The sequence below is a fragment of the Danio rerio genome, chromosome 5 (assembly GCF_049306965.1).
Source record: "Danio rerio strain Tuebingen ecotype United States chromosome 5, GRCz12tu, whole genome shotgun sequence".
In the NCBI taxonomy this organism is placed as follows: Eukaryota; Metazoa; Chordata; class Actinopteri; order Cypriniformes; family Danionidae; genus Danio; species Danio rerio.
In genome coordinates, this window is record NC_133180.1 from 14,921,215 (window position 1) to 14,946,906 (window position 25,692).

Below are 25,692 nucleotides of genomic sequence, written 5' to 3' on the forward strand. Positions count from 1 at the left end.
AAATAGCAACGCATCGTACCAAACACGTCTTGCACCTTATTGTGCCAAGTGTATGATAGAGCCCTAAAAATGTTGATGGGTTATGGGAGTGTTTTGGGTGTAACATGCATTAACCTATCAGAGTTCCATCTCCTATTCTTTTTAAGACCAAGTAGCCATCACACCATGGTGCTATTGCTATTCACATGGCGGACTTTGTAAGCAAAAAAAAAAAGCGAATTCCACCAAAGCCCCCTGAGGTGAAGCAGGCGTGAGATAGTGGCTCTCAACATGGGGCCGCACACACACTGCAGGGGTGCTGCGCGCCATCAGCAAAAAAAGAAATGAAGATAAAAATGTAAACAGTCAACGAGTGTAGGGTGAAGATTTATCCGCTTTTGACCACTTTCAACAACTTTTCGGATGAGGAAGAGTTTGTAGGAGGGTTGTGGCTTTCTTTCATCTTTCAATATAACACTAAAAGCTAGCTCAATTTTAATTATTTACAGAACAATTAAGTAAATACTGTACAAATATGCTACATTATGCATAATGGAATTGTAGATCATTTATTTGTTTTATTTCCAATCATTCATTCATTCATTCATTCATTTTCTTTTTGGCTTAGTCCCTTTATTTATTCGGGGTCGCCACAGTGGAATGGACCGCCAACTTATCCAGCACATGTTTTACACAGCGGATGCCCTTCCAGCTGCAACCCATCTCTGGGAAACATCCATACACACTCATTCACTTACATTCACTACGGACAATTTAGCCTGTATCCAATTTACCTTCACCGGATATCTTGCTACTGTGGGGGAAACCGGAGTACCCAGAGGAAACCCAAACTCCACACAGAAACGCCAACTGACCCAGCCGAGACTCGAACCAGCGACCTTCTTGCAGTGAGGCAACAGCACTACCTACGTGCCACTGCGTCGCCTATTTCCAATCAAGACTCCTCTATATAATTTTTAACATGTACACTCATGTACTACCTATTTATTAGGTACATCTATAACTGCTCGTTAACTCAAATTTCTAATCAGCCAATTACCATTCTCCTCTGACATCAACCAAGCATCCGAAAGGCGAAGATAGGTGATTTAAGTGACTTTGAATATGGCATGGTTGTTTGTGCCAGACGGGCTGGTCTGAGTATTTCAGAAACAGCAGATCTACTGCGATTTTCACGCACAACCATCTCTAGGGTTTACAGAGAATGGTCCAAAAAAGAGAAAATATCCACTGAGTCTCAGTTCTGGGGGTGCAAATGCCTGGTTAATGTCAAAGGAGAATGGTCAGACTGGTTCTAGTTGTAAGTAACTCAAATAACCCTTCGTTACAACCAAGGTTTGCAGAAGAGCATCTCTGAATGCACAACATGTCCAACCTTGAGGCAGATAGGCTACAGCAGCAGAAGACCTCACCGGGTGTCACTCCTGTCAGAACAGGAAACTGAGGCTACAATTCGCATAGCTCACCAAAATTGGACAGTAGAAGATTGAAAAAACGTCTGACGAGTCTCAATTTCTGATGTGAAATTTGGTTGATAAGGTCAGAATTTGGCATCAACAACATGAAAGCATGGATCCATCCTGCCTTGTATGAATGGTTCAGACTGGTGGTGGTGTAATGGTGTGGGGGATAATTTCTTGGCACACTTTGGGCCCATTAGTACCAATAGAGCATTGAGTCTTTTATAGGATAAAACTACCACCTAAAGTATTGTGGTTGCGAATAGAAAAATAATAAATCAACCATTTTTAGGCATTGGGCGTAAAAGTATAACGCGCAAAAACTAAATGCAAAATAAGAAACAATGAGGTCGCATACTGAAAGATAATGAGCGTGAATCAAAAATTAGACAGTCAGTTTTTCCGCTCATATTTGAATGTTTTGTGTGCTCTTCTTTCTGATACTTTAGGTGAGAATTTGATCCCATAGTCTTTGAATTAGTTTTTTTTAATTCAGATGACATGAAAAGAAAATACCATTAATGATATCATCAATGAAACACGTGCAAAGTGTTTTGCTTCGAATAGAATAGAATAAACTGATTAACAACACTTTTTTATACATTAAATACAGAGATGTATAGTAACGAAGTAGAACTACTTCACTACTGTACTTAAGTACTAAAAGGCAGTATCTGTACTTTACTGGAGTATTATTTTTTTCTCCTACTTCCACTTTACTTAAGTACATATTTTCCATGAATTTAATACTTTTACTCCGATAGATTTTTTATGTGCTGCATCGTTACTCGTTACTAGGGGTGTCAAAATGATCGATATCAGTTCAATAATAGGTCATAACCGGTGATTACGTGATGACGTCATTTATCTCCTATGCGCGATGTCGCAATACTATGGCGGAGGACGGAGGCGCGAGTGAAGGCGGCACACGAGCCGCTAATTTACTATTAGGGAGAAATGTTGTAAAACTTCACCTCTGCCTCTCTCTTTCTCACTTTGGACATTTGACCCGCTGGCCTGTTTGTAAGGTAACTTTCCCTCTTTTCTTGGCTGTTAAAGCTGTCGATCCATCCAGACACGAGCGTGTCTGATGTTCAAGTTTTCTCCACTTTGTCTATTACCTGTGATAACCGCGTATTCTTCCCGCCATGGGTGAACAGCGCTTAATTTCTAAAGCCCTTTCTGTTGAGCAGATGAAGATAATAACCAATCATCATAAGACCTCGCCTGTCAGCGCTCAAAAAGCAGGCGGTATAATATTGACATGAGTTTATTAGCTGTAAATGCTCATGCTGTCTTCTGTGCATGAGTTTTGTTTGATACATTCAGAAAGAGTGCTTTCTTTAAGCAGGTCAAATTATGAGTAGGGTTCATATATCTGACTGCTGTATTAAAGAACAAAATTGTATTAAAATTAACCCTATAACTGTCACACCAAGACAAAAGCAATATATTTTTTTTATTGCATTTCTTAACTCATAATGTCGCTATTTAACACAGTCAATGCATTTTTTTCTCAACACATCCCATAATTTCTAAAATATCAGCCTCTACCAACTGGTTAAGAAGTTGGTTTATGGTAAAAGTACCAGAATTAATAAATATACTACAGAACATATGAAGTGCCAGACCAATTGAATTAAAAACATAATCAAAATTTAAAAAATTTATACTAAACCATAGCCATAAGCCATAAAGTATTTTAGATTTTCTTTTAACACAGTAGTATACACGCTTTCCTGTTTTTCTTTTCTTTTTTTTTACAATAAAATCAAAATCAAGTGAATTAGTGCAACAGGATTTAGTTTGCTCGTTTAGTTTAGTTTCACGACTGCTTCCAGAAGACAAAACTCCTGTTTATTGTGGTATTAACCAATTAAACTTCAAAACTACCAAAGTGTGAGTGTGTGTGAGTGAATAATGCATGTACGAGAGAAACAGTGTGATTGTACCTGTGTGTGCGTCTGTGTGTGTGTGTGTGAGAGAGAGAGAGTGTATGAGAGTGTAAAAGAGTGTATTTTCATGTTTGTGTGTGTGTGTGCCCATGTATATGTATAACAACATCGGTATTACACAGATGTTAGGAGGAGATGGTGAATTATGTGTACATTATGTATAAAATTCAATCACACTAAATATTTTTTTATTTTCAGAAAGTAAAACTACACATAATTTCCTGTAAGGGTTGGGTTTAGAGATTGGATTTGAGGTTAGAGCATTCAAAAATATAGTTTGTAGAGTATAAAAACAATTGTAACCTATGTAATGTCCCCACAATTCACAAAAATGTGTGTGTGTGTGTGTGTGCGTGTGTGTGTAAGAGAGAGATAGAGAGAGAACTGTGTGTGAGATTGTATGAATGTGTGAGAGTGTACATTTAGGTGTGTGTGTGTATGTGTGTGTAAAAGAGAGAGAGAGAGAGAGAGTATGAATGAACATGCTGAATTATCTCATCAGTGAAGTGATTTTCTGGTAAAAGAGCCCGACGATGTGAGTTCTTGTACCATAGAAATTATTTACAGAGAAAAACAGTATCATAAGCCATGTTTCTTTTCATTCTGCTTAATCAAGTGCCCCAAAGATATTTAAAATAAACAAAACAATATGATGTCTTTTGACTGCCTTCTTTAATAGCTACATTACACAATACTTGTACTTTTACTTTCAGTACTTGAGTAGTAAATTTTGAAATAAACTACTTGCAATACTTAAGTACTAAAAATGTTGAATACTTTAGTACTTCCACTTAAGTATGGTGATTAAAGAGCACTTCTACTTCTACTCAAGTCACTTTTTGATAGAGCACTTGTACTTTTACTTAAGTACGGGTCTCTAGTACTTTATACATCTCTGATTAAATACAACATTCACAAAGCTGTATCTTATAAAAAAAACACCAGTTTGCTGAGTATGATAGGTGGCAATATAGCAAAAAGCAGAAAAGAATCAGATGCAGAACTTGTAACCTTCAGAAAATGCGTTTTGAGGATAGAATTGAATTCAGAAATATTATTAATACAGCAGAGTGAGTGTGGGAGAGGGTTCTAGGGCTTAGATGCAACAACACTGAATGATCTGCCACTCATAGAGAAGAGGCAAAGGAAGCCAGTGGATGCTGTGTAAAATTGGGGTGATATGAGCAGAGCAGATATGAGCTTGATATGAGTAAGAATTCCAGCAGCGGCGTTTTGAATATATTGTAATATGGAAATAGAACTGGAAGGTAAACCAGGGTAGAGAGCATTACAGTAATAAACTCAGGATGTAAGGAATCCATGAATAACAGTTTTTGAGTCTTTAATATTAATGAAGGGAGGAAGCTGGGTGATGTGATGAAGGAATGAAAGAATTTATGGAATTTATTTAAGCCTGAAAGCTAATTACACTACCTGACAAAAGTCTTGTCGTCGTTGTAAGAGCATCAAATAATAACTTCACTTCTAGCTGATCTTTTGGAAAAGTGTCAGAAGGTAGATTTTTCCGATGAATCATCAGTTAAACTGCATCCCAATCATCACAAATACTGTAGACGACCTATTGGAACCAGCATGGACCCAAGATCTCACAGAAATCAGTCACGTTTAGTGAAGAGAAAATCATTGTTTGGGGTTACATTCAGTATGGGGCCGTGTGAGAGATCTGCAGAGTGGATGGCAACATCAACAGCCTGAGGTAGAGACATTTGTGCTGCCCATTAGATTACAAACCACAGGAGAGGGCAAATTCTTCAGCAGGATACCGCTCATTCTCATACTTCAGCCTCCACATCAAAGTTCCTAAAAGCAAAGAAGGTCCAAAATTGGCCAGCCCAGTCACCAGACATGAAGATTATTGAGCATGTGTGGAGTAAAATGAGGGAGGCATTAAAGATGATTCCAAAGAATCTTGATGAACTCTGGGAGTCCTGCAAGAACACTTTCTTTGTCATTCCAGATGACTTTATTAATAAGTTATTTGAGTCATTGCAGAGATTTATGGATGCAGTCCTCCAAACCCATGAGAGTCAAACACAATATTCATTATTTTTCAACTGCAGCATGACTTTATATTCTATACTGTACTTTATTTCTGTTAAGTGACAAGACTTTTGTCAAAGCAAAGTCAGACCTTACTTTTCTAATTAAATAAGTAAAAATCAAGGCATGATCATATTTTATTATGGTAAAATAAGCGTAATCTAGAGGCCTTAGCCTTTCATATAAGTCACTTCTGACACTAAATGATGAACTAGAAGTCAAGTTATTATTTGTTGTTCCTAAAACTTTGACATGACTTTTGTCAGATAGTGTACATTAAGTTTGTATCAGTAACTGAGAGTTTGATGTAGGAGCCAGCAATTTCACAGGAGAAACTAGTGAGAATATTGCTAAATGATATTGTACAAATAAAAAATGATCTTGATTTTGTCTATGTTGAGTTTCAGAAAAAGTAGGTTAAGCCATTATTTTATTTAATTCACTCAAGCAGATACTTTGTCAATTTGGGTTGGTAGAATAGGTATCCAGGTACAGAATATAGTTGGATGACATCAGCATAAAGTGAGAGTTGAAACCATGATCGTGCATCTGACTCCAGAGGTAATACATAAATTATAAAGAGTAATGGCCTGAGAACAGATCCCAAGGGAGAGTGGGTGATTAAAAAAATCCCACTGAAAAATACTAATTTAACAAACAAAAATATATATTTTTCCTTAAAATATTCCCTAAATGATGTTTAACAGAGCAAGGACATTTTCACAGTATGTCTGATAAAATTATATGTATTTATTTGTTTTATTTTAGCTAGAATAATAGCAGTTTTAATTGTTTTAAAACCCATTTTAAGGTCAAAATTATTAGCCCCTTTAGGTTATATTTTTCGATTGTCTACAGAACAAACCATCATTATACAATAACTAATAATAATATCTAAATAACCTAGTTAATCCTTATAATGTCACTTTAAGCTGTATAGAAGTGTCTTGAAAAACATCTAGTCAAATATTATTTCCTGTCATCATGGCAAAGATAAAATAAATCAGTTATTAGAAATGAGTTATTAAAATGATTCTGTTTAGAAATGTGTTTAAAAAATCTGCTCTCCGTTAAACAGTTGGGGAAATGGGAATTTGAGGAAAAAATAAACAGGGGGGCTATTAATTCTGACTTTAACTGTAAATTGTCCTTTGGAGTTTAATTGATTTTATTATCAAGCATGGAGAGATAGACATATGTGGAAATATTTCATATTTTAAGATTTTCAGTTATAAACAAATCTTCAGGCATGAAACAAAACATCTGTCAGGGTTTATTATTAATGCCAAGTGGAAAATAAGCAATGCCTTATTGCATATGCATTAGATGTAAAATTAATGGAAGGCGAGTGTTTAAATGAATCATGCAGAGACTTACGGTAGTCTGTTTGTTGGCATCTGTGCTGTTATTTACTATCAGAATAGCCCGTCTTAATGCATTTTGCACTTTACGTGCAGCGATAGTTGCTGTTAGAGAGCAGGGATTTATATTAATTTATATGGGAGGCCAGAGGCAGATGTTATCTCGACGTAATGATTAACTGCATTGTTTTTCATTTGTGCTGCTCTTGGTTGATTGGGGGTGGTCATTATGCAAGCGAGCTGTTGTCCTGGTGTTCTTTCATTTGCACACTGTCAGGAGATCACCTAATGAACTTTACACTCACGTTGTCGATTTGTAGATGTTAATTTGACCAATTACATCATGTTTTTCACTGCTGAAGTGTGAAATGACCGATCAATAGCAGCTGTGTTCCAGAGGGTGTGTATTAAATTTAATTCAGATTATATAAATAAAAACAGCAAGAGGGAGAAACTGCTGTTTTTATGATTGTACTGCAGCCAAACAAGCTAAGATGACAGTGAAAATAAAACAGAGGAATTAACACTTAATATGGTTGGCAGGCTAAATCAAGTCATTTTATCAGAAAGACATGCTGGTGCACATTCACAATTGCAAACAGTCAGCACTGTCGCCTCACAGCAAAAAGGTCACCGTTTCAAATCCCAAGCATTGGGTAAACAAAATTGGCAGTAGTGTATGAGTGTGTGAATAAGTGTGTATGGGTGTTTCCCAGTACTGTGTTGCAGCTGGAAAGGCATCCGCTGTGTAAAACATATGCTGGAATAGTTGACGGTTTATTCTGCTGTGACGACCTCTGAAATAGAGACTAAAAATGAATGAATGAACATGTGAAATAACATGGCCAAATAATAATATGAGCAACACATGTGAAGCATCAAACATTTATAATGTGTTCCTCCCAGGTAGCAAAGAATTCTGGCTCAGATTTGGCATACAGCAGGCATACATCTGGCACTGGCATATCGCATGTGGATCACACATAATGACACAAATTTGGCAGAGGAGGCACACAAGACATAGACCAGATATCAAATGTAGTATTTGGCTCAGATTTTAAATATATATATGTGGGCCACGTAAATTTGGCCTATCTTGACCTACATTTAAAATCATTTTAATTATTTGAAAAAAGAAAAATTAAAGAAATATTTTAATACACAAAATAATTTCCATCTTCCTGTTTGCATCTTCTAATGCCTCCATTTGTATCCAGGAAACAACCAAGATTTAATTGTTTGAATTATTAATCTGTTCTATCCTATATGTTGCTACTGGAACTTAGCTTCAAGATCAGGCCCAGTTATGGATTATTAACCTAGCTAAACTTGGTACAGACATGGTCCATGTTTGGCCCTTACCTGGAAGCCAGACTTGGTCCAATCATGTACTGTAAAGGCTGATTTATACTTCTGCTTCAAACACCGGCGTATGCTCCGGCGCTGACGCATAGCCCTTCGACGTGGCCGCCGCTGACGTGCACCTCTCAAAAAATGTAACTACACGTCACAACAACGCGTAGCACAAGCTCTGTGATTGGTCGGCTTGGTAGCGCTGACGAGTCGGGGCGGGACCGAGACCCGCGCGAATGGCGCGAACCCAATGTAGCAATTGTTTACAAGTGTGGAGCCCTGTGAAGGAGCTCCGGATGGAAAGTTTTGTTTTGTGTTTACCTCATAGTTAAAGTTGCTGCACGTCCGCCGGTTCCTGCCTCAAAATGAGCGAGTTTGAGCCACTTGTACATCCCGGAAGTGTTCAGGAAAAGCAAAAAAGCAGCGAAGAAACTCAACACAGAGTAACATTTACACCTCACTGCCAACTAGCGTTTCGGAAGTGTTAATGCAGACCAACAGAGACGGCTCCCAGAAGTATAAATGCACAGCCACGCGCGTTGCATGCGCCGTGGGTTACGCCGGTCACTTGACGCAGAAGTATAAATCAGGCTTAATTCACTGCAGCATGTGGGCCAAACAAACATTGATTGTGTGGACCAGAGAAATTTTGCTATGTGGCCTCATTTTTCAAATGTGATTTAAGCACGTGATTGCACTTGAAGAGAGAAATCTATTATGTTTTTTTATACTTGAACTATTTTGAAATTGCTTTATATACAAACACGGCAAGTACAGAAAATGCCTTTTTGAATTAAAGAAAAAAAGCTTTGAAAAAAAGAGTAGCCTGGCCTGCAGTACACAGTGCTTCACATCAAGTTTCACCATCTTGACAAGAAGCCTCACCACATAAAGATTTATACTGTATTAACATTATTTATTTGTTTTCATATCTAAATATTTATACTGTATTATATTTCCATCATTTTAATGCTAAACACTGTTGAGTTCTGTGTTTAGTCAAACAACTCTAGAAGCAAGAAAGTCTTTATATATATATATATATATATATATATATATATATATATATATATATATATATATATATATATATATATATAGCTTAAAGGGGCTAATAAATTTGACCTGAAAAATGTTTTTTAAAAATTAAAAACTGCTTTTATTCTAGCCGAAATAAAACAAATAAGACTTTCTCCAGAAGAAAAAATATTATCAGACATAATTCTAATATAAATACAGACAAAATTCTTCTTCTTTGCTCTGTTAAACATAATTTGGGAAATATTTAAAAAAAGAAAAAAAATTAAAGTGGGGGGCTAATAATTCTGACTTCAACTGTACATTTATTTTTTTTTTTTTATTGCAAAAATGTCACAAAAAAATTTTTTTTTCGCAAAAAATCACACAAAAAAAAAAGTGAAACACTACACGGTCTGCACTATACTGATACACATATGTCTTTTTTCTAATATCCTTACGTTCACTTATAGCATAAACCACTATTTATTTGAAATTCTCGCCAGGAAATGTATTTTCACTGTTTTGTGAGTTAATCGTGAAAGAGAGCATCTACAGTCAATGCACAGGCAGTTTTTCTTTAAACCAAAGTGTTTGAAACATGTTTGTGTTTATGTTTATGTCTTTCATCCAAAGAAAAGTTAATCGTGTAGCTCAGAACAACCAAGGACACACAGCTGCTGGAGAAAGAAGCATTGAGTGGAAAGTTGAAATAGCGTGAGCAGTTCTGAACCGAATCCATTATTTACATTTGCTCTACAGAGCCAAAGTCCAATAGCGAGAGCAAACATGAGAACTGACATATTTGCTTCAGCCAGTGAATGTCAGAATAGGTCATTCTTGAGCATTAAGGTGTAGATCTGGAACGGTGCTATTGAGGTGCAAGCCTCAGTAATGCAAAGGATAAGAGCATGCAGTCCCGTAGGCTTCATTACTGTCTGGAGAGTTGCTCTAAAGGTGTGATTTTTACATTTAGCCATAACTGTGGAGGTGCAAGCAAGAGGTCAAGGTAAAAGACGAGGTTAAGATGTTTTTTTCTTCTATCTTTCAGATGTTTGTGTAATTGTAGAGATGTGTACCTGTGATGAGGTTGTCCACCAGGGTTGTTGGGATGCAAAAAACCCCCACTAGAAGGTCGCTCACAGCCAGGTTAAGTATGAAGAGGTTCGTGACTGTTCTCATCCGCCGATTCTCCAACACAATCAGACACACCAAGCCGTTTCCCACCATGCACAGCAGAAAGATGAAGAGGTAAGCCAAAGTCAGAGCGGCGGCCACAGGCAGAGAGTGCTGGTAGTAGGGGTAGTAGGTGATGCTGCTGTGGTTGGTAGCATTACTGTTGTTCGTGTAGGCATTTGAAAGGCTGATGTTCATATCAAGTGTGGTGAGCTCCTGTGACGTCTCCATTTCTCCTGGCTCACCCGCCATGCTGTCCTGGAGCTGCACACGGCACCTGCGGGTGAGCAAATTGCATACACGTCACAGTAGAGCCGATTCAAATCAATAACGTCAAAACAGAGACAAAGATGGCTTTTCTGTGTAAAATGCGTTTGTGTGAAGAATTGGAGCACCAGAGTGCATCAGGGCTAATGGAAATGTGCAGTCAGTTTCAGCAGCCGGACACGTCTGATGCATGCTTTATAAATGCTTTCCGGCATCTTCAGATTGCTGTGTAGCAACAGCCCCAGCACTAATAGACTGTCAGCACTACTTTTCTGTTCTGTTATTGGCAGAGAGTTTAACTGATGCGTGCAGAGAGCATGCTGTACTACAGACAAAAGAAATACACAGAAAACAGTCAAAATTTGTAAAAATGCATAAAATCTGTAAATCATTACAAATTAATTTATTTAATATATAGAGAATAACCATTATTGACATATAGCTCACAGCAACAGGAATTTGATTGCCAGTTTGAGATCCTATCAAATTAAAGCTGAAAACCCCCTAGAACAGGGGTTCCCAAACTTTTTATTCTGGGACCCACCTAGGCAAGTAATTCAATCTCAAGACCCACCATAATATTTTAATATGGAAAAATTGTTTAAAAAATGTATCCATTCAAAGCAGTCAAAAATATATGGTGTGTGACTTTGGATTTTGCGATTCAATATGCACAAAATAAGGCTTAAAGTGCTTTTTGTGGGATCCTGGCTGTAACTGTGATCATTTTTTGTTGACGAAAATATGATCAACCTTTGTTGACATATGCAGATAGATTTGTTGTCAGGTGTAAGGTTTTCATGCTAGCACTTGCAAGCTTTTCTAAGCATAAAAGACAAATCAGGACTTCCTCACCCTATGGACCTCTGCCGGCAATAAAACTAAGATCGAGGTAGGACCGATCATATTTTCTGTGTTGCTCCTTTTTAGGTTTGATCTGAAGACGCATCAGAAGTCTGCGATGCCTTTAGTTTTAAAAACTTTTCCATTTTACCAAGCACGTTGCAGCTGCGGTCATGAATGCTGCACGCTACTGACGTAGACACGTGACAGTACAAATGAATCTGACTCAGTCATTCAATCAATGCTGATTCAGACTGTTTCAGCTCATGTGTTTTAACCTAAATGGTTCATTTGAAAAAATAGAATCATCTCTAAAGAGCCGTTCACTCGTTCTGGTTTTGATTCACCATAACGTAAATAATATAGCTGCAGCTAAGTGACGTTGCACAACCCACCTTTCCTCACTGTGCGACCCACAGTTTGAAAACCCCTGCCCTAGAACAAAATTAAATTAAGTTTTATGATAAACTACCATATTATATTTTATGATATTTGATATTTATATAGTATTTATTATTTAATACCTATATATATATATATATATATATATATATATATATATATATATATATATATATATATATATATATATATATATATATATATATATATATATATACAGCCATATCGCACTGCTACGAGTGTGATATTGTGTTAATACAACAGTTCGATGGCATAATCCTGTGTATAAAAAAAGAAAATCAAACACAGAGAGTTGATATTATTATTATTTATGTGTATATGTCTGTTCAAACATGCACCCAAAAACCTTTTGCTTTAAATCGCGTGTACAGCATTTGTTTGGGAAACAGCGTCTATTTATCACTATGGAGCATGTTAGCTGACAGTCACGCACCGCTATATGACTGTTTTGAGGATTCATAGGATTGGCAACGTAAAGGAAAAGGAAAGGTGTTTCAGTGTTTTTATGCCTAAATAAAATTAAAGCACAGAACAGGCTCACATTTAAGAGCAAGGGGTGGTGGTTCGGCGATATGGAAGGATCAGCTCTTTAATGTTTATTGCCACCCTTCATGGAATGACTGAAAATACAGGAGAAATACAGGAAAATACCTTCACGGGATGATATCGGGATAGAACTGTAAAATACGGTAGAATCCCGGGAAATACAGGGGGGTTGATAGGTATGTACATGTTCAACACTGACTGACGGATACCTACTATCATGGTTTTAGGGCTATATAATATATAGTAATTTACTGTATCTACTGTAGGATTTTCTACTGTATTTTTAACAGTGCTTTTCTTGCAACCACAGCTACAGTAGTTTATGCAGTAGTACCGGTAATAAGAAAACTTGCTGTGGTGAATTGGTTCAAAAGTTCAGGAAAAGGCTGTAGAACAAACTTAGAATGTCATCTTTATTAAATAAGATAAAATAGATAACTTCAATATTGATCGGAGTTAAAGCATCCGTGTAATACATTTACATTTAGTCATTTAGCAGACGCTTTTATCCAATAGAGAAGAATACATTATTTGTTGTCCTTGTACAGTGTATCTTTTTACAGGAATAAAAACATGCAGATAGTAATATAGATGTAAAACATAGAAAAGTATTTGGAGTCAGCTGAAATAAAAAAAAAACAGCGACCTTACAGCACAAATTGTTTTGTCTGTTTCCATTGCTTTGAGACTGATTTTTTAATGAGAGTGCTAAATCAACATTTCACACAAGCTTAGGGCAGAGATCAAAACAATTAGACATTACAATACAACATAGCTATTAAACCGCTGAACTGTTATTAATAATGTCTAACATGAAATTTAGAGTTCAAAGAAATGTAAAGTTTTGCACGTTCACGTGATTAAACTCTAGAGTTCTATCTGTGAATAGGAGATCTATGATACCACCCACGTGGTCTCAGTTTCTCCAGCTCTGAACGACAACAGCCTGATGGAGCTGGAGTTGTATCCTGCAGTGCAAAGCTGTTGAGTTTGTGCAAGCAATAAAACAATTGAGCGGACACGCTGAGAAGTGAGGAAGTAAAAAAAAAAAACCTTAGTAATCTGCATCAATATCTGCCTCAGCGAGAGCTGAAGATACATCTGTGTGATTAAGGGCTCAATGCACATAACGCCACCAGTGTTTTCTCCTAACTCAGAGTCAGAACAAATCAATTAATAATCATCACAGCGTGCATTGAATATGCTCTATTAATTAGAGACAATCGGGACTTAATATGATAATTGAATTGATCTGTCTTATTTAACAGAGCAAGATATGCCATCAAAAAACAATATTGAAATTCAGGTTCTTTTGCGATTGAGTTGATTCTTTCCATCACGCTTTCTCCAAAGAGCTTTGATATTTTTTTTTTTCTTCTCATGACCTTTTTTCTTTTTTTTATGTGAGCAATGTAAAGAGCTCTGAGTCACTGGGTTTAAAAGCCTCACTGACAGCTAGGGGAAAATGTGATCCATAGACATTATACTTAGTTGATTTTTAAAATGGAAGTATGATTAGATTTCCTCATCTTACTTTTTAATAAACAATTAACTAGATTTCAGACCACATTAATTTTTTCCCCTTCTTTTAGTGTAGCCGTAAACAACAGAATCCTGTTTGAGAGGTTATTTTTCCAGACACTGGGTGTCTTTACTCCTTTAATTTTAACTCAGTTAAAGCCTTCTAAATAATATCAGGTGAGACAGAAAATAATTTGTTTGTTGGTTATGGTCAGTAATGGACTTTCAGTTTGAGTATGATGCTGTTGTGTTGCACTCCTTTAATGCCAATATGTCATATAGCCTACACCGTAAACCCTAATAGGTTGAGACCAGAGGTGGGTAGTAATGAGTTACATTTACTTCGTTACGTTTACTTGAGTAAAAATGTTGGGTAAGGTGTTCTTTTTTAGTACATTTAAGCATGTGTACTTTAACTCAAGTAAATTATTAGAGAAAAATAATTACTCTTACTTCCCTACATAGGTTTATTTAGCTTAGGTTACTTTATTTAATCAAAAATCAGGGTTTAGGGTTACATTTAGTATGGGGGCTTTTGAGAGATCTGCAGAGTGGATGGCAACATCAACAGCCTGAGGTATCAAGACATTTGTGCTGCCTATTACATTACGCCTGTTTCACACCGCAAGCGTCAGCGTTTTTGGTGTCCATGTTAACAGATTAGAGTTTTCATACCGCACGCAGCAGCAGCGCGTCAGAGCGAGGCGTGAGCGTTGCCGAAGCAGCAGTGCAGCGATAGTTTCGGCGCTGGGTCTATTTTTGACGCACTGCTCACGCTCAATTAAAGTGACAGTGCATTGATAATGACCAAAACACAATGAATGACAGTTAAAAAGTAGCAATTTTACCCAATAAATGCGTTAATAATGTCAAATGGTTTATTTATAGTCATTCAAATGAACTTAAAACGATTAAAAACGGCAACAAACATTTATTTAGGCCCGAACTACAAAACCAAATGTAAAACAATTTTAGTATCAGTTTTGCTTAAGTTGCACACTAGTGTTGTACGAGAGGGGAAATAGAATATTTACGGGATTTGTAGTCCATCACGAAGTGTATTGTGGGTAGTGTAGTGCGACACGCATGCTGGATTATGTGAGCTCGCTGTGTTCTGTGCAGCTGAGCAGAGCAAGAAAGTTTTAATCGGCTTTGTTTTATGTTCACTCAAGTTATTCCTACCGGGAGCTGTTTGCACTGTGAATCTGACAACACGAAAATAAGTAAAAGAATGGCATGCATTGGTTACTTTTGTCCGTCTCATCATCTGCACGAGCATGAATTAACGAGCTGTTAAAGAAAGTAACACTAGTTTGATCATGTATAAATATCATTATAACTAAATTGTATAAATATGATTATAACTAGGTCTACAGCAACCTGATAATCAAAAAACAAATGACATGATATCACAGGCGATTGTCCTCTGACTGCAGACACTTCTCATATAAGTTAGCTTGAGAAGCATGCAGTACTATTTGATCTATAAAATTTGTAAAATAAAGATTTGCAGGTTAAAGAAACAGCATAGGAGGGGGCTTTGGTGCAGATGAAAAGTTTAAAAGGTGTATTTGTATATAGAGAGACATGGCTAACTAGATAGAATAGACAGAGATAGGTTGATCTCTGCAGCAGCTGCCGAAGAGCTGCGCGCTGCAGACGCAGCTGGTGTGAAAGGCAAACGCGCTGCTGACGCTCTGCTCACGCGCCACTGACGCTTGCGGTGTGAAACAGGCGTTACAAACCACAGGAGAGGGCAAATTCTTCAGCAGGATAGCGCTCCTTCTCATACTTAAGCCTACACATCAAAGTGCCTGAAAGCAAAGAAGGTCAAAGTGCACCATGATTGTCCAGCTCATTCCCTTGATATGAATATTAATGACCATGTCTGGGGTAAGATGAAGGAGATGGCAATAAAGAGGAATCCAAAGAACCTTGATGAACTCTGGAAGTCCTACAAGAACGCTTTCTTTGCCATTCCAGATGACTATTAATAAGTTATTTGAGTCATTGCAAAGATGTATGGATGCAGTCCTCCAAACTCATGGGAGTCATAAACCTTATTAATTTTTTTCCACTGCACCATGACTTTATATTCTATACTGTACATTATTTCTTTTAAGTGACAAGACTTTTGTCTCACCAAAGTCAGACCTTACTGTCCTAATTAAATAACTAAAAACCAAGACATGATCGTATTTTATTTTGTTAAAATAAATGTAATCTAGAGGCGTTTGCCTTTCATATAAGCCACTTCTGATACCAAATAATCAACTAGAAGTGAGGTTATTATTTGCTTTTCCTAAAACTTTGATAGGCGACATGACTTTTGTCAGGTAATGTATATATATTTGAAAATTTCTGCTTCTTTTCAGTATAATTGCAACTTTTTGTTCATTTTAATTCTGCTAGACAGGTTGAAAATGTCTTTGGCAGTCAACTGCACAGTAATGCCATTGATTTTGCCATATAAATTGGACCCCAAGTCTGCTGATGACACATTTGACGAAATAGCTGTTCAACAAATCAATCAATCGCTCACATATCAGCCAAACTTATGAACACAATGGACAATCAAATGCATTTAGACTAGTCACCACTAAAAATACCAGAGTGCAGATACGCATGTTAGAGATTCGTTTGGCAGTTTCGGTTTGAAGTGTTCCACTAAAATAAATGTTTTGTCTTATCATCATGTCGAAAAACACAAACCAGCTGTGTTTGAGAGTCTAAGCAGACGTTGTTTGAAGACCATCGGCTGCCATTATGCAAATTTGTTATGAATCTAAATAGATCAGTTATGGATGTGACACTAGAAATGCTAATGACTTATCTTGGCAGTTCAGAATCAATTCTTTCTTTCAGCTTTTGTTGTGTACTTGATTTTTCAAAACTTTCTCAAACTACATGTGCATTAAAGATAAAATTGGAAAAAGCACAATAGGGACACTTCGGAAAGCGTATAATCCTCACTTTGATATTCCAGAAATATAAAAACTACCACAGAGTTCTTTGAACTGTTTCCTCCTTTTCTCAAATAAGAATTGTCATATCAATAGCCAATTTACATAAGTTAATCTGCTTTAAAGTGACTGCAGCTTTCCCACACAATCAGCCTGTGTGACGATGCATTTACAGATACACCCAAAGTGAAATTTCTCACCATAACAGACACACATTTCCATCACTGAGGTTGGGAAAAGAACATAATAAAATGTCTTTTCAGAGGCAAATTAGACAAGTGGAACTCACTTCTACAATGTCTCCCGAAACATCTCCTCTTTTCAAATACCTGCTAAAACTTCTTTTTATTTGCCTATAATCAGTTCAGTGCAATTAGCTAGGTAACTGAATGAACACTGATTGTTAGGGGACCTTGTTGTCTTGATATCCCTTTACACAGATCCTATTGTGTCTAATGACCCCCTAATTTGCACGAGAAGATGTATTATTATAATTATGAACAAAAAAGCAGGTCACTTAATTGCCTTGCAGAAGTTCAATAGAAAGGCCAGAACTGGCTGTATAAATATGTGACCCACTATGTGAAACTGTGGCTAAAGCTGCGTTATATATTTCAGAGAAAAAGTACATCAAAGCTGTATAGCTATGACAATTACAAAAATACGCCATTGTCTGTTTATTACAGTAATTGATAGATTAAATATCAAGGTGTTTATATACAGCAAGTTGAAGGATAGTGAGTGAAATACAGCACTAAATTTACATTTTTAAATTGTGCACAAAAATGCACGTAAAATAAGTAAAGTAACAATTTAACAACACTATTTTGAGCACAAAACAAATATTGGAAGTTTGCTTCCAGGCCTGGATTGGCTAATCAAGAGGACTGGAAAAATTCCCAGTGGGCCGGTCCATTTTTTGGCAAGTCCCTAGTGTCCCTGCACTCTCAGCAGTTCACTTTTTTCACCTATTGCGCATGTCTTTTGACTGTGGGGGAAACACCCACACAAACATGGGGAGAACATGCAAACTCCACACATGAAATGCCAACTGGCCCAGCCCAGACTTGAACCATTGACCTTCTTGCTGTGAGGCAACAGTGCTATTCATTGACCCACCGTGTCAGCCTGCCTGTTAGTGTGCCCCCCCCCAATAGTTTTATTGTTTCTCTATGCTATTTAGACCTTCATTTCATATGAATTGCACATGTAAACTTTATGGATTTCCTCATAAATGTGCCATATATCAGTGGAAATTGGACAATCTTAGCTTTAATTTGATATGTGGCACATACTATATTTTGGTGGTGCATTGGGTAGCATGTGTGTTATGGGTAAGTTGGGTAAGCTAAATTGTCCGTAGTGTATGTGTGTAAATGAGTGTGTACAAATGTTTCCCAGCGATGGGTTGCAGCTGCATGGGCATCCGCTGTGTAAAACATATGCTGGACAAATTGGTGGTTCATTCAGCTGTGGTGACCTGTGATGAATAAAGGCACTAAGCTGAAATGAAATTAAATGAATGAATGTTTTGCCGTTTTAAATATATTATATCCTCAGTCATTATTAAAGATATTTTAAAGATACAGTTTTTTTTTTTCGTGGAGTTTTTATTCATTCTGTTTCTTGTCGGCTTAGTCCCTTTATTAATCTGGGGTTGCTACAGCGGAATGAACCGCCAACTTATCCAGCACATTTTTTTTTTTTACACAGCAGAGTCCCTTCCAGCCACAACCCATCTCTGGGAAACATGGAGTTTTCATTGAATCAAAATAAAATGAATTGGGTTTTCACAGAAAGGGTCACATATTGTGTATATTATGGTAAAGTGCTCACTCTTTGTCCATTTCCCTACCCAAAACTATTTTCAAAGACTAAATGAAATGTTACTACTTCAAACACATTTGTGCTGTTTCAAGTACAGATTGATTGCAATCTTTGGAGAATTTGATCAATCATCTTAGCGAGTGGCAAAACTGCCCTGTGGCCTCTCGTCCATATTGCTTTGTGATTCATAGGAAATGCTTCAGACTTACTGGAGTTGAAGTCCAGCCAGCATATAATAAACAGCAAGAAGTCCAGAATTAATAATGCTGCACTCAGGGGTCTCAACAAAAAAAGCCAGATTTATCAAAGAATGCACAGCAAGGCACATCACAGCTTTTTGGGATTTACCATTCTGAAAGACTGACTCTCGTATATTAGCAGACATCAGACCTACAGGATAAAATGTCACATTCTGATTTCAGCTTCTGATGGGACTGTCAGGGGGCCACTTTGAGAAGAAAGCCTGCAGGACTAGACTCTAGGTTCCAAGAAACAGCCGCTGTTTTGTCACGGCTCCCTTGGAGATCTTAGAGAAACCATTTACAAAAGCCATCTTGAAAATTACACAAACACGGAGCCAGGCATTGCAGTACACAACAAGTGATTGCCTAGGGTGTAAAATGACAAGAGGGCACTGCTCAAGACATTTGTTTGTATGTTTGTTCACGCTTGATTGTTTAGCTGCTAGACAAGAGTTCTATTCAAGCGCAAATGATTTAGTCACTTTTTATTTTTTTGGACCTGTTTTGTTACAAAGCAAAAATAATGAAGCTGTAAATATATGTATGTACCTTTAGATTAAACACATAAGACTCATCTTCAGAACAAATATCCACATTTTTCATCAAATCTAAAAGAAACAGATCAATGTAAATTTTATTTTCTTCTTGGAAATTTTGGAGATTTATATATCACATGAAAGTTTAATAAATAAACTACATTGATGTATGGTTCATTAAGATTTGAGGATGGCTGAGTGTTTCTATAATATTAGACCCCAAGAGCTGCTATCGAATTCCAGGTAAATTGTGTAATCTAATCTGAGAAGAAGATCAGCTAGGAAACCAGTTGCTCAACTGTGTCGATCATGCAGCTTGAGCCCCCCTCTCTCTGCCCCCTACATTACTTTCTACATGGGGTGTGTTTCCTAAATGACGACATAACTCGAGGCTGAACTATCATAGTATGATGCATCGTTTAAAAAGGGCGATGTAGAGACCAATGTTTCCCTAAAATCGTAGATCCATTGTTTGAACCATGTTAGTTATAACATAAAATGCCCATAAGGATGCTCTAAACAGGGTGGAGTAACAACTTCTTTAGAGAAAAAAAAATGTTGTTTATTCACACAGACATTTTATTTATTTTTTTTAATCCAATATAGGCTAGTTTTGGTAAAAACATGCACTGTCCATATTAACTGAAATATATACAGATATTATGAATTTTCCATATTCTGTTCTAAAATATAAAACTACTTACAAAAAGTTAAGTTTTATTCTAATCTCATATTTGTAAGTGAAAAAAATTGCTAACTGTTGTTATTTACAGAAGACTATTTATTAAGAAACGAAAAAAATACTTCTTATTTAAAAAAATAATATTTTTAGTAGTAGTAGTAGTAGTATTTTTTATTAATAATTTATAATTATTATTCATTCATTCATTCATTCATTCATTTTCTACCTCTTTTTCAGAGCCGGGTCGCGTTCGCAGCAGTCTTAGGAGAGAACCCCAGACTTCCCTCTCACCAGACACTTCCTCCAGCTCCTCCAGGGGGATCCCAAGGCGTTCCCAGGCCAGCCGAGAGACATAGTCCCTTTAGCGCGTCCTGGGACATGACTGCAACCTGAGCCACCTCAGCTGACTTCTCTCAATGTAGAGGAGCAGCAGCTCTTCTCCGAGCTCCTCCTGGGTGTCAGAGCTCCTCACCCTATCCATTATAGCCACCCTTCGAAGGAAACTCATTTCGGCCGCTTGTATCCGAGATCTTGTTCTTTCGGTCATGACCAAAGGCTCATGACTATAAGTGAGAGTAAGAACGTAGATTGACAGGTAAATCGAAAGCTTTGCCTTTCGGCTCAGCTCGTTCTTTACTACAACTGACTGGTACATTGACCGTGTTACTGCACCAATCCGCCAGTCAATCTCAAGTTCCATCCTTCCCTCACTTGTGAACAAAACCCCAAGACTTCATTTTGGACTTTCCTCCAACCTGAAGATGGCAAATTACCTTTTTCCAGTGGAGCACCATGGCCTCAGCAGGGCCATTGTCACCAATTCTGTTCATAATTTTTATGGACAGAATTTCAAGGCTCTGCCTTCGGCTTCAGGGGGTCTGATTCAGGGACCACAGGATTTCATCTCTGTTATTCGCAGACAATGCTGTTTGGTTGGCTTCATCAAACAGGGATCTTCAGTATGCACTGGGGTGGTTTGCTGCCGATTGTGACGCGGCTGGGATGTGAATCAGCACTTCCAAATTATTCATTTATTTTCTGTGTTCAAAATGGCATAAATGTTTTCAAAATGCACTGCAAAGGGAACGCAATTGTCAATATGTAGATTACTAAAACTGAACTTTAAAAAATCTTCGAAAGAAAATTACACGGAAAAGAGATGACTTAAATGCTTTATTTTACAATTCCAAGTTTAAATGTGGAACGTTCTAATTGAATAGGGCATAGGGGGGAAAACTGGCAATAAAACACAAGCAGGAACTATGCTCCCAACTACCGTTGTAGAAGTGTAGTTGCAAGTGTACAAGTTTGTGACGCAGTTTGCGAATATTTTTTGTAGCAATGGATTTAGGAAACGGCAAATCAACAAACTATGGAACCTTTGTGACTAATAATGGTTTTCAGAAATGCAACCCAGAGCAGCTCACTCACATTCCACACAGAAGGTCTTAAGTTTTCAATTTGGTATCTTGTGGACATTTATGTTTGGTATAATTTTAAATGTCTCTGTGTGATTGGTAAAGTGGTCTTAATTTCACTATAATATTTCAGAATTTTACTTGTATATGTTGATCTGGGTTTTGGCTTTAAAAAGATCATTGCCAGATTCTCCACTTCAGTGAAAATGATCTTCATATTAACTTATGACCAGACAAGGGTCTTTGTGTAGCTTTTATTGTCATATTTTATGATGGCTTGTTGTAATTTGAGTATTCAAGGGAAAGATTCAAATGTGTTGTGGGATCCTGTGGTCAGGAGACCCTGTTGCAGTGTATGCATCTCTGCATCAAGACTTACATGCTGCAACGTACTTCTACACAGTATTATATCTTTAACTTTTAAATGTATCTTTGGGTAATTGATGTTTTAGATTTCTGAATTGGCTTATTTTGTTTGATTATGTGAATTAGCATGGAAAATATTTGCCTGAGACGATGCAGTGGCGCAGTAGGTAGTAATATTACCTAAGTACTAATATTACTTAAAGGAAATTAGTTTACAGTTTAATCATCTATCTAAGAATTTATTTCACCTCTATTTGTATAGCTCTTTTACAATTTAGATTGTGTCAAAGCAGCTTCACATGAAAGATCATATCATAAATTGAAATCGTGTCAGTTCAGTTTTCAGTGTTTAAGTGGTTTAATAATTACTACTGAGAGTCCAAACACTGAAGAGCAAATCCATCGATGCAGAGCTCTACAGATCCCCAACCATGCAAGCCATGGTGACAGCTGCGAGGAAAAAACTTCAGAAGAACCAGAACTAACGAGGTTGTGTCTGTGAGCAGATGTAATTAGCTAGCATACTGACTCTAAGCATTTCGAGTAAACTATGAAAATAAGGAATTATTAGGTTAATAAATGTAAATTAGGCTAAATCACAACCTATTAGGTGATCAGCTGAATTAGATTAATATAAATTTTAATTATTATAAATTGGAGTCATCTGTTTACAGCTGCACGAGAGAAGGCTTACATGCATTTACCCTTCACACTGTTAGTTCTGTCTTAGGACTAATAGAAGGATCTTTACACAGATATTTGGCAAAGATACAACTATTTAAACATCTTTAATTTGAGATTTCAGAAAATCTAAATATTGAGAAAATCCCCTTTAACGTTGTCCAAATTCCATTCTTAGCAATGCATATTACTAATAAAAATCAATTTTGATAAATTTACAGAACAATATTTACCAAATGTCTTATTAAAAGATCTCTCATGAAAGATTTTGCCTCATACGATGTATTTGGCTGTTCCCAAAAATATATCAATGCAACATAGGACATAAAATAAGCATGACATGATTTATATGATTAAATTGCAAACAAATGTTGTTCAGAAAACAAACAGAAGCTTAATCATATCTAATTGAATCTTAGTTAAGTGCTAAGATTAGTTATTATTTAAGAAAATGTGTGCTTTATTTACTTTACAACATATTTCGCTTAATATTTTTCAACTCAACTGTTGATTATGCTTAGTTTACCTTGTGCAAAGTAAAAATAAAAAGGAGTTTGTGAAAGTGACACTCTCTCAGATTCAGCATTGCCACAACAGCAAGCTTACATAATAAAATGCATCTTGCTTTTCTGAGTTCACTAACAGGTTTTAACACGATCGTCTTTATGCTTAGATTTCAATATTTTCTTTTGATCTTCTTTTCAGCCAGCTGAATAAAAGTTAAGAGCATTTTTGTCCTTAGGTTGACTTGAGTTTGTTAAATGTACGATTTTTTACTGAGTCATTTGAGATCAGCATTTCATTCTTTGTAATATGAAGCAGGTTTTGCTTTAAGGCTTTGGGTGTGCTCTTTTATTTGACCCTTACATTGACCCTTACTTTATGCACACAATAAACATGTTTGAACAGATGCTAGTTTAGCTTTAGAAATTGAAATGGAAGTTATTTTTAGCCCACACTGGAGTCACTTTTTTGTTCTAAAGGTATCTTAAAAAGAAAATAGTGTATAGGCATGGATGAATAATAAGAGGTCAGTAAGCGTAAATGGCCATACCGTGAGCCTCAGACACCATTGTTTTCTTGTTTTAAAGTAAATTTGTTTAAAACAAGTGTAAAACCCTGGTGGACAAAATGCCATTCAGAACACAAAGCAGACTGTTGCGTGACTCATGGGCCACACCTCATCATTTGCATATTATACATTGGGTTCTGCGTCATCTAAACCTGACAAGCAGCTGCATAATCAGATCACTGGCAAAAACACAGACTGAAATGTTGCTCTGGTATCATTAATATGCATGTCACATGCTGTGTTTGATAAGCCATTGAGAGAGACCTCAATGATCATTTTACTCCCTTGGCTATTTTTAAGTTTATGTATGTCACTATGTATGTGGGACTTTTAATTTGAAAATGGGAGATTCAGATTGTTTACTATGTTACTGAGCAACAATTGCACAAGACATGCTCAAATTCGCGTCAGAACACAAAATGCAAGAATTACAGATTATAAATTTATTCAGCTCCACTCTGAAGAGGCATAAGGTATGTTTCACCAGCATGGATTATGCCACAATTTGAGGCAATCTTTACTGTACGGATGTAAGGTTGAGAAGGCATGGTAAGGGGAATGAAAGTAAGCAAAAAATTAACGAGTAGGTAGGTTGATTGGGCATCCTACCACAATGCCCTGAGACTCAAAGAGGAGGTATCGTGTAATATTTTGGTAAGTGATTAGGACCTTACCAATTCAGCCTAGGAAGAAAGGGTTATAAGGATTGTTAATGGGAAACTAGGAGAGGGAGGGAGGGTCGGTGGGTTTGACAAAATGAGATAAACAATGCTAGAGGGCTGATCTGCCTTAAATAAGTTTAGGAGATAAGTGATTGGATAAGGAACCCTGAACTTTTGTTAACAAGTTAACTTCATTTGCTCTGTTAATTTATTGTGAGATTTGATTTGTATGTTTAAACAAACGCATGTAGACTGCTGAATCACTTCAAATCACTCAGTCATCGGTAACTGTCATCGGTTCATGCAGAGGTTAATATTAATTTCTGGCTGTGTTTTCTTTGACATCATAGCTTAAAATACAACACAATACATCTCTATCAGTCTCTTTTGTCGAGCTTAGTTATAATTTAGCCTTTATTAACAACAGATCTCATGATCAAAATAGGTTAACGTTACTCTGATGGGATTATATTAGAGAGCTTACTCTGTTCATGTAGGTAAAATAAACATCCACTTCTTAAGATAAAATATTTAACTAGGCATCTACTTTGTTTGTTAAAATAGTTTTTGATAAATTAAGTATTGTTTTATTGTTCATATTCAGCGTATATCATACTGTGTGTGTATCTGGGAGAGCTGCATGTCAGAACACAGCTCGTTTCCAAATATGGTCAATTATGGACCTTCTGATTGTATAGAACATTTCGTGGAGTTATAAATGAGATGTTTCAGGAGATTTTTTTCCTTACCCAAGCTATATACCTACTATGTAGTTATCAATGTAGAGAGCAATTTAACTTATTGAACCATTGCAGTATATGGCACCTTTAGGTATGCTAATTTCAAACTATTTTGGAACAATTTTTTGGTTGAAAAGTGCTGGAATCTCTTCTGCTGTAGAGAGAGGTGGAAGGCTGTTGTGGGCTTGCTTATGCCTCCTCAACGCATCTGCTATGTTTACCCTCTCTTTGGATCAGGCATAGGTCTCTCAATATAATTTGTGCTTATAGGTCAAACAGCAGTGCAGAGTACCTTTCATTCTAAGAGTCCATTCATAGAGGCAGGGCTGATGGAAAATTAACAAGTTTATCAGAATCATAATATGCATATTTGGATGCAAACATAGCTATTTAGAACACCATGTCCTTCGCCTCCATTATCTATTTGCGATGAGTAGCAGTCTGTAAGGCCAGGGTACTAAAGGGTTTACGGGATGTTGCTCAACCAATCCATGTGTTTCTTGAGAGAAGGCATTCGACC

At 36.8% G+C, this 25,692-nt stretch overlaps 1 protein-coding gene across 1 annotated transcript in view; it reads right to left on the reverse strand.

Moving 5' to 3' along the window:
• The window catches only part of npffr1l2 (neuropeptide FF receptor 1 like 2), a 73,391-nt gene that overhangs the window by 35,339 nt on the left and 12,360 nt on the right, over nt 1–25,692 (reverse strand). Inside the window, exon 2 of the mRNA NM_001171697.1 lies at nt 10,287–10,660. Within this exon, the coding sequence (NP_001165168.1) occupies nt 10,287–10,635 (349 nt within the window). The 5' untranslated portion in view covers nt 10,636–10,660. The remainder of the gene's footprint in view (nt 1–10,286; nt 10,661–25,692) is intronic.